The sequence below is a fragment of the Colobus angolensis genome, unplaced genomic scaffold, assembly GCF_000951035.1.
Source record: "Colobus angolensis palliatus isolate OR3802 unplaced genomic scaffold, Cang.pa_1.0 Scaffold180, whole genome shotgun sequence".
In the NCBI taxonomy this organism is placed as follows: domain Eukaryota; kingdom Metazoa; phylum Chordata; class Mammalia; order Primates; family Cercopithecidae; genus Colobus; species Colobus angolensis.
Window position 1 is genome coordinate 478,937 of NW_012114933.1, and position 10,573 is coordinate 489,509.

Genomic DNA, 10,573 nt, shown 5'->3' on the forward strand with positions numbered 1-10,573 from the left:
TTCATAAAGCTAACTTGGCTAATATTTCATTTTAAACTGACACACTACAGAGTGTATATTAAAATTCATTTTAAACTGACACACTACCGAGAATTTATACTAAAATATAAAAATTTACATTAAAATTGTGTTAGACATGAAATTTGAATTTTTTTCCAGGTAGGGTATGTGTGGTTTTACCTATACAGTATAATTATTTGTAGCCCTATCTCAAGTTACAGAAACAAATGTTTTAAAAAATACTAGTTTAAGAATTCAATTCAGTTGAGCTACAAATCCAGTAGGGGACATCTAGAAAGCTCTGATAAGTTAAAATATTTTATTAACCAGAAAAATATGCTAACATTAATTCTAAGATTGTGATAAAATCAGAGCAAAAACATAATTAATTTAAACCAAAATTATCAAACCATATATATTTATCCAAGGATTTCTCGTGATTAAAAATATTACTGAATTTTATTTCAATCAAATTTTTAAAACCCTTCAATTTTGTTCTGAATCACCGAAGTCCTTCACGTTATACAACTCTCTTACCGCCTGCCTTCCCTTGCCTCTCACCTTCTGCCATAGTAACAAAGTCCATTAATTCACCTCGGAACTAAATCTCTCTATAATTTTTTTCCTCTAAGCTTCAGTTCAGCAACTTACCTGTGCTTATATAGATAAGCCAAGGAAAACAGAAGCTCCATTAAACTTAAGAAATTGTTTAACCTAATTCATTAATTTTCTCCAGAGATAGGAAAATGTATAATAATTTGTTCAGAAGATATTTACATACATACAACAAGAAGTCATTATCAAATTCGGAGCCAGTGATGATTTTTCTCTCTGCTTTATTATAGACTTTTGTATGCTATTTATTTATAGTCTTTATCCAGTCAGATTATAAGTTATCGTACAGATGTAATTTTTGAGGTTGAGTAATACTTTATTGTTGATATATCGAATATTCCTCACAATTTATTTCAACTCATTTTTATATTTCTGTGAGATTTTCCTCGTTTGGGGTTTTTTGTTTGAGAAAAGGGAGAGAGAAAATTAAATGCTTGAAAACCTTTAGAGTTTTCAGAAGCACACAGAACTTCAAACAAACACAAAGCAATTCTCATTAATGCTTTCTTAAGACAAAGCAAAGCCCTATCAAAAATTAGAGCTCTCCATTTTTCAAGCCACGCAAGACTGTCTCCAATAGTTATGGCTTCAGCAGTGATTCAACTTGAGTGTACATCAGAAACACCTGCAAAGCCTAATTAAACGGATTCCTTGACTCACTTGGGAGTACATGACTCAGTAGGTAAGATCTGAGAATTTGCATATCTAACAAGTTGCCGGGTAATACTGATACTGATGTCTAGGGACTATGAGAATCACTAACCTGCAGTGTTTAAAAAATGACCAATTTCTGTGCCCAATTATCTGCCAAAGTTTCCTAAGAGAAGGAAAACAACAGCAACAACAACAACAAAACAAAAAAACAAAGAGAAACTGAGGGAAACAGCCACAACTGGGAACTAGTAACATAAAAACAAACCATTGTAGAGGCTAATTAACTTATTTTCACACCAATGGGGAAAGATTTTAATTTCATTTTGCATCCACAAAAAGCTTTAGAAGTTTTTTCATGTTCAAAAGGAAGCACATAACCTCCAAATTCACTATCTCTTCTTTGTCTGTTTGCTGTAGTTACTCTTTGCACCAAAGGTTCTGAGCCTGGAGTCTCTGCTTCCACTAGTCAGATAGGCTCTCTGCTTCCATTGTGGTCTCTCACTGAATGTTCTCATCCACTGCTTCCTCACTCTGTAATATCTGCCCAAGAAGCTCCCGTCTTCTCATCCTCCCATCCCATATGCTGACATTCTTTCCAGTCTCTGCGTTGTTATGAGAGCTCAGTGGGGGAGGGAGCTGAATGTCTGTATTCAGTCTACAACTATGATCTAGGATACTCTGTGTTAATCATAAATAATAAATGCAAGTTTCTTCCACTCAGCCATAGCTGAGCCAGATTACCCACTATGCTATCTCATCCCACTGCAGTCTTTATGACTAATTTCTATTATACAAGGTAAAATCAACATTTGAAGTGATTGAATTTAAACATAAAAAGATGTATTGTCTCCTGCAACTGGGCAGTCTTCAGGGTTAGTTGCTTGAGTGATCAATGATATCATTAAGATTATGATTGGGACATGAAAAAAAGAACTGGCGAATAAGGAGAGAACTTTGGCAACAGAAAGGCATTTGATCCTTGTGTTGTTTTGAGTGCCCTAAAAGAAAAAACAAATTAAAGGTGGATCCTAACAGAACTGTTAACAAAGAAAGAAGGGAGAGGGTGAATGAGACTCTTGAATCAAAAATTCTTAATTCTTAACACCACCTGTGAAATCTTACCTGATCTGGTTATACTAAGAATAATCATCATACCATTCTGTCTCACATTCTAGAAGGCTTTGTTGTGGTAGAACTGTAAACAACATATAAACATTTCTGAAATATTTTGGTTATTCTGAAATATTCTTAAATATTCTGAAATATTTTGGGTATTTCAAAATATTAAAATATTTTGGCTTCTATAAGCCTCACATAAGCCATGTGCATGATAACCCATCTTTTGGGCCATTATCTGATTATGGCCGCTACCACCTCTCTTGCTTTGCGGAAAGGAGATTCTCTTTCCTTATCAATAGTATTGGATCAGCTCCTCTAATTTCATGATGGCATGAGTATTCAGGAATGATGGAAGAAATATGTAACCCTGAGAAAAATTTGTAACTACTGCATTTCACAAGTCCACAAACATCCTAGAAGGTCTTCCAGACTCTCTCTACCTTGCTCTCAAGATGATCACAAGTAGGTCTCTTCTTTCCCATAACCAGAGGGTTATAGATCATATTATCCTTCAAAATCTGGGATAAACCAATTTCTCACTCTAAAGAGAACAAAGTGTTCTGATCTTCCCAACTCTAACCCTAGCCTAAAGTCTACCTTCTAAGTCCTATCTTATTATAAATGTCCCTGGATTGATCTTTCAAGGGATTTTTGCCTACTAAGAAAATATTACTGTCACTCAAAGAATTGTGGCCTGACAAGAAATCTACAAGAGTCTTGGACACAAAGGCCAAAACATCAGAACGTCTGGATTATTCAGGCTAAAGTAATACCATCTGTGGTTTACCCACAGCCCAGCCCTCAGCTTCAGACAATGCTGGAGTCACTAGTGTTCTGTTTCCTTTCCTCTGCCATTCCCATTCAAAATTTCTAAAAATTTGGAGTTTCATTTATCTTACGAAGACATGAATACATTAATACAGTAACATATTTATTTCTAGTTCCTTGAAATTTTATTGAGAAATCCATCACTTTCCAAACTTTCTAGTGGTGTAAAACAGGGATGAATGGCCATGAGCACTTCATTGCCTCATCTCAGGTGACACTTTTTTGCCCTTTGAAAAGCCTATAATGTACTTTATAATGTAGTTTAACTTTTCCACTTCACCTAATGTAAACAAACTGATTATCGATCATGGACGAGGACTACTACGGGAACACGGCCGAGTGGGGCGACGAGGCTGACGGCGGCCAGCAGGAGGATGATTCTGGAGAAGGAGAGGATGATGCAGAGGTTCAGCAAGAATGCCTGCATAAATTTTCCACCCGGGATTATATCATGGAACCCTCCATCTTTAACACTCTGAAGAGGTATTTTCAGGCAGGAGGGTCTCCAGAGAATGTTATCCAGCTCTTATCTGAAAACTACACCGCTGTGGCCCAAACTGCTGAACCTGCTGGCTGAGTGGCTCATTCAGACAGGTGTTGAGCCAGTTCAGGTTCAGGAAACTGTGGAAAATCACTTGAAGAGTTTGCTGATCAAACATTTTGACCCCCGCAAAGCAGATTCTATTTTTACTGAAGAAGGAGAGACCCCAGCGTGGCTGGAACAGATGATTGCACACACCACGTGGCGGGATCTTTTTTTACAAACTGGCTGAAGCCCGTCCAGACTGTTTGATGCTGAACTTTACCGTTAAGCTTATTTCTGACGCAGGGTACCAGGGGAGATCACCAGCGTGTCCACAGCATGCCAGCAGCTAGAAGTGTTCTCGAGAGTGCTCCGGACCTCTCTAGCTACAATTTTAGATGGAGGAGAAGAAAACCTTGAAAAAAATCTCCCTGAGTTTGCCAAGATGGTGTGCCACGGGGAGCACACGTACCTGTTTGCCCAGGCCATGATGTCCGTGCTGGCCCAGGAGGAGCAGGGGGGCTCCGCTGTGCGCAGGATCGCCCAGGAAGTGCAGCGCTTTGCCCAGGAGAAAGGTCACGACGCCAGTCAGATCACACTAACGTTGGGCACAGCTGCCTCCTACCCCAGGGCCTGCCAGGCTCTTGGGGCCATGCTGTCCAAAGGAGCCCTGAACCCTGCCGACATCACCGTCCTGTTCAAGATGTTCACAAGCATGGACCCTCCTCCGGTTGAACTCATCCGCGTTCCAGCCTTCCTGGACCTGTTCATGCAGTCACTCTTTAAACCAGGGGCTCGGATCAACCAAGACCACAAGCACAAATACATCCACATCTTGGCGTACACGGCAAGTGTGGTTGAGACCTGGAAGAAGAACAAGCGAGTGAGCATCAATAAAGATAAGCTGAAGTCAACGTCGAAAGCTGTTGAAACTGTTCACAATTTGTGTTGCAACGAGAACAAAGGGGCCTCTGAACTAGTGGCAGAATTGAGCACACTTTATCAGTGTATTAGGTTTCCAGTGGTAGCGATGGGTGTGCTGAAGTGGGTGGATTGGACTGTATCAGAATCAAGGTACTTTCAGCTGCAGACTGACCATACCCCCGTCCACCTGGCACTGCTGGATGAGATCAGCACCTGCCACCAACTCCTGCACCCCCAGGTCCTGAAGCTGCTTGTTAAGCTTTTTGAGACTGAGCACTCCCAGCTGGACGTGATGGAGCAGCTTGAGCTGAAGAAGACACTGCTGGACAGGATGGTTCACCTGCTGAGTCGAGATTATGTACTTCCTGTTGTCAGTTACATCCGAAAGTGTCTGGAGAAGCTGGACACTGACATTTCACTCATTCGCTATTTTGTCACTGAGGTGCTGGACGTCATTGCTCCTCCTTATACCTCTGACTTCGTGCAGCTTTTCCTCCCCATCCTGGAGAATGACAGCATCGCAGGTACCATCAAAACGGAAGGCGAGCATGACCCTGTGACGGAGTTTATAGCTCACTGCAAATCTAACTTTATCATGGTGAACTAATTTAGAGCATCCTCCAGAGCTGAAGCAGAACATTCCAGAACCAGTTGTGGAGAAACCCTTTCAAGAAGCTGTTTTAAGAGGCTCCGGCAGCTTCTTGAAAATGGGCACCATTGGGAGGAGGTGGATGACTTCTTTACAAAGGAAAATGGTAGCAGCTTCAGTGAGAAACTGCTCTTACGAACAGTCCCTTCTCTGCTGTCAATCCAGTACTGCTCTCAAATCCTGTTTTCGGTGTTCATTTCCTTCAAGGCAGGCACTGGGCTCGCGTGAGCCTCAGGACAGATCCGGCCGTCAGCTGTGGGCCGCTGGGAACTCAGACACTCAGGGAACTCCTTTCAAAGCTGAACTCAGTTTTCTCACAAGAACCCAGTTAGTTGATGTTTTATTGTAATTGTCTTAGTTTGCTAAGGACAAGTAATAAATTTTGTAAAAAGCCTTAAAAAAAAAAAACTGATTATCAATACAGTATGAACATTTCTCCAAGTCAATTAACAAAAATAGGAAATACCACTTTAATTGAATGCACAATGAGAAAATAAATACTATGTGTGCATACATGCATATGTAAATATATGTATGATTAAATTCTGCAAGTTTTTAAACTATCTTTTTACTGATGGAGAGATTCATCACGGTTTTTTTCCCCTGTACTACAAACAAAGTAGCCATAAATATTCTAACATTCTGGAGTAAGGTTCCCTTATATGAAATGTTTGGGACCAAAAATATTGTAGAGTTTGGATTTTTTCAGATTTTGAAATATTTTCATATCATAATGTGATATGTTAGGAATGAGCCCCAAGTCTAAATTTATTTACATTCCCTACATACAGTATACATGTAGCCTGAAGGTAATTTTATGTATTTGTAAAATTTTGTGCAAGAAACAAAATTTTGACTGTCTTTTGACTGTGACCAGTCATACAAGGCCTTATGTGAAATTTTCACCTGTGGCATCATATCAGTGCTCAAAATGCTTCAAATTTTGAAGCATTTCAGATTTCATATTTTTTAGTAGACCTTGGAACATGGATGTGAACAGTGCAGGTCCACTTACATTTGTTTTTTTTTTTTTAATAAATATATCAGAAAACGTTTTGGAGAATTGCAATTGAAAAAAACTAGCAGACTAACTGCATATCCTAGAAATATAAAAAAAAAATTAAGAAAATCTACATATATCATGAATGCATAAAGTATATGTATATAATAATCTATTTTATCATTTACTACCATAAAATATACACAAATCTATTATAAAAAGTTAAAACTTATCGAAATGTATGCACACAAACTGTACAAGTCACAATTTGCAGTCAAGAGAAACATAAACAAACATAAAGATGCTGTATTAAACCACAACTGCATACAATTAACTACAGCACATACTGTCCTACCTGAATAATAATTTTTATTTTATTTTTATAAATGTGGTAAGTACAAGCCTACTTTTATTATACGGTTGTTTTGCTATTCGGATATATTGCTAGTGGTGAAGTCTGGGCTTTTACTGTACTCATCACTCCAATAGTGAATATTGTACCCAATAAGTAATTTTTCAACCCTCACTCCCCTCCAACCCCGGCATCTTTTGGAATATTCTCCAACGTCTACTTTGCCTTGTATGTACTATTATAACAATTTTGCAGCCACCCCCTGCTGCTACTGTGGTGAACTCACCTCAATACTGGTATTGCCAGTATCTGCCATGAACACTTGGTCTCTTCAGTAAATTCTGTATCCAATAGCGTGTTCTCTCACCGTTCTCTTTTCATGGTGCTTACTGTAATACTATCAATCTTGAATAACACCATGAGACCAATACAAAGAGCCACAAGTGATGCTGGGAGTGCTCCCAAGAAGCAGAGAAAAGTTGTAACATTATGAGAAAAAGTTAGATTGCTTCCTGTAGATTGAGGTCTGCAGCTGCCTGCCATTTCAAAATAAATGAATCCAGTGTAAGGTCCCTTAAAAAAGAGGGGGTGGGGGGAAATTCATGAGGCCCTCATTGTAGCTATGCCAACAGGCATGAAAACCTTGTCCTTTCTTATCTCATATTAAAAATGCAGCTTTTATGTGGGTACAGAATTACTATAAGAAAGACATACCTATAGATTCTTATTTGATTCAAGAAATAGCAAAGTCATTATTTGAGAATTTAAAGTAAAAGGAAGGTGAAAGATCTAAAGCTGGTAATTTAATGCCAGTAAAGGATGATTTGATAATTTTAGAAAGTGGTTTGGTTTTAAAAATGTCAGGATAATGGGAGTAGCAACTTCTGCCAACCAAGAGCCAGCAAGTGAATTCTCAAATGCCATTAAGAAAAACATTGAGGGCCGGGTGCGGTGGCTCAAGCCTGTAATCCCAGCACTTTGGGAGGCCGAGACGGGCAGATCACGAGGTCAGGAGCTCGAGACCATCCTGGCTGACACGGTGAAACCCCGTCTCTACTAAAAAATACAAAAAACTACCCGGGCGAAGTGGCGGGCGCCTGTAGTCTCAGCTACTCGGCAGGCTGAGGCAGGAGAATGGCGTAAACCCGGGAGGCAGAGCGTGCAGTGAGCTGAGATATGGCCACTGCACTCCAGCCTGGGCGACAGAACCAGATTCGCTCTCAAAAAAAAAAATTGAGGAAACAGGATATCTGCCTGAATAGGTATTAATTAATAGGTATTAATGCAGCTGAAAGTGCCCTATTCCGGGCGGTGGGGGAGGGGAAGCCAAAGGACATTTATTAGTAAGGAAGAGAAGCAAGCACCAAGATTTAAGGCAGGAAGGGACAGGCTAACTCTACTGCTTCGTGCAAATGTAGTCGGGTTTATGATCAGGGCTGCCCTTAGCTATAAAGTTGCTAACCCCTGAGTCTTGAAGGGAAAAGATAAACACTAGTTATCAGTCCTTTGGTTGTAGAACAAGAAGGCCTGGACAATGAGAATGCTTTTTTTGGATTGGTTCCATCAATGCTTTGTCCTTGAAGTCAGAAGTACCTTGCCAGTAAGGGACTGCTTTTTAAAGTTTTTTGTTTGTTTGTTTCTTTAATTGGAAAGTGCCCCCTGGCCACCTAGAACCCCGTGAGTTCAACACCAAAGGCACCGAAGTGGTCTCCTTTTCCCCCAAACACATCTCTAATTCAGCCTCTAGGTAAGGGCGTCATAAGACCCTTTAAGGCTCTACACATGGCATTCTGTGGAAAGGTTTGTCAAGACCATGAAAGAGAACCCCAATAGAGAGAATATCATGGAAGTCTGGAAGGCTTACACCTTTGAAGATGTCATCAGTTGATATAGGAAAAGCTGTGAAAACCATGAAACTCAAAACAATAAATTCCTGCTGGACAAAAGTACAATTTGTGTCTATATGTTGTGCATGACTACAGAATTATGACAAACCCAATTAAGAAAAAAACATGGAAAGAAGTGTGGATATGAAGGGAAAAAACGGTGTGAAGGGTGGCAAGATATGGATCTTGGAGGAATTTAAGAGCTAATAGACACCACACCAGAGGAATTAACAAAAGATGACTTGATGGAGATGAGTACTTCCTAACCAGTGTCAGACAATGACGAAGAAGACGTAGAAGAAGCAGTGCCAGAAAACAAATTGTCATTCAACAATCTAGCAAAAGGGTTCTGATTATTCAAGACTGCTTTTGACTTCTTTTATGACATAGACCCTTCCATGATACAGGAACTGAAACTAAGACAAATAGTGGAAGACTTATAGGTACTACATGGAAATTTTTTAGAGAAATGAAAAAGCAAAATAAACAGAAATAATGGTGTATTTCTGTAAAGTTTCACCAAGTGTGTTTACCTCTTCTGCTTCCCCTTCCATGCCTTCTGCCTCTTCCACCTCTGCTACCCCAACACAGAAAGACCAGCTCCTCCTCCTCCTCCTCTGCCTACTCAACATGAAAACAACAATGATGAAGACCTTTAGGATGATCTGCTTCCACTTAATGAATGGGTCATACATTTTCTCCTTCTTACAATTTTCTTGATTATAATATTTTTCTGTAGCTTAGTTTATTGTAAGAATACAGTATATAATACACATAGCATGCAAAATATGTCTTAAACATAACACATGTTATCAGTAAGCCTTCTGGTCAACAATAGGCTATTAGTAGTCTGGGGGGAGTCAAAAGTTGTATGTGGATTTTTCACTGTGTGGGAGGCCAGCTCCCCTAACTTTATGTTGTTCAAGGGGCAACGATATTCTTTCTCAATGGCACTTCACCTTCCATAAATTCAAGTCCCAAAAGTAGAACTTCAAGTTCAAAAGGATTTTTAAAAAAATAATTACTGCCAGATTACAGAAAGTTTCCAATTTACATTCTCACTAACAATGTACAGCGTTGGTGTCCCTGAATCCTTATCAGCAATGAATTTTTCAATATACTATAAGGGATGAAAACATATTTTTGTAAATTTGAAATTCCCTGATCACTAATGAAGTTAAGCATCAATATTTTTCCTTTAATATGCAAATGCTGAAAATACCTCTAACTATAATAGATGTCAAAAATCTGTAAATCGGGCCAGGTGTAGTAGACACTCACCTGTAGTCCCAGCCACTGGGAGACTTGAGTCCAAGAGTTCAAGACTGCAGTATGCAAAGATTGAGCCTGTGAATAGCCACTGCACTCCAGCCTGGACAACATAGTAAGACCCCATCTCTTAAAAAAAAAGAGTCTATAAGACAAAGGTCCTCATAAATCAAGAGAAGCCAAGACAGTCACTGTGCCTGAAGAATATTTCAACTATTATTGTAAAACAATGAGATATTGAACATACATTGGAGCAAACTCTTCTTCACTCTTAAATCCTTTCAGCACAGAGACCATCAACTGACTGTGTCTGGGTGCTACCTGACTACTATGGGAGTCTCTTTCATCTGCCTGAGTCTGTGCAACAATATGAAATTATAATTTTACTATGCACTTAAACTTTCCTCAATATATTGAATTATTACAGAATTTGATGAGTCAAATTTTGTAAATTCAGTTACCTTTTTCCACTACGATAGGCCTCATATACTATCTGGTCTCAGGGTTAAAGGTCCACAATTGAATAAGCCAAACTTCTTAATTTGAGGGTAAAGCATGTTAATAAATCTGGCCTTAATGTCAAATGAACTTATGTCATATTAAGTAGCTGGATAGAAACATGCATTCCAAAGTGGATACTGTTTATCAGGCTCAGTGCTCTATTCTTGACAGTAAATCCCAGAATAGGGTGGATGCTTTAATTGTGTATTAAATAGTATTAGGTGTAATATTGAAACCACTAAGGAAACACTAT

At 39.1% G+C, this 10,573-nt stretch overlaps 1 protein-coding gene across 1 annotated transcript; it reads left to right on the forward strand.

The window, feature by feature from the left end:
* The first annotated feature begins 3,523 nt into the window (after positions 1-3,523).
* LOC105509844 (negative elongation factor C/D-like) lies at positions 3,524-5,716 on the forward strand. Its single transcript, XM_011939335.1, is given in 4 exon segments — positions 3,524-3,775; positions 3,777-3,971; positions 3,973-4,048; positions 4,051-5,716. Coding segments are annotated over 4 exon segments (1,743 nt in total). The 3' UTR covers positions 5,271-5,716.
* The last annotated feature ends 4,857 nt before the right edge of the window (positions 5,717-10,573 follow it).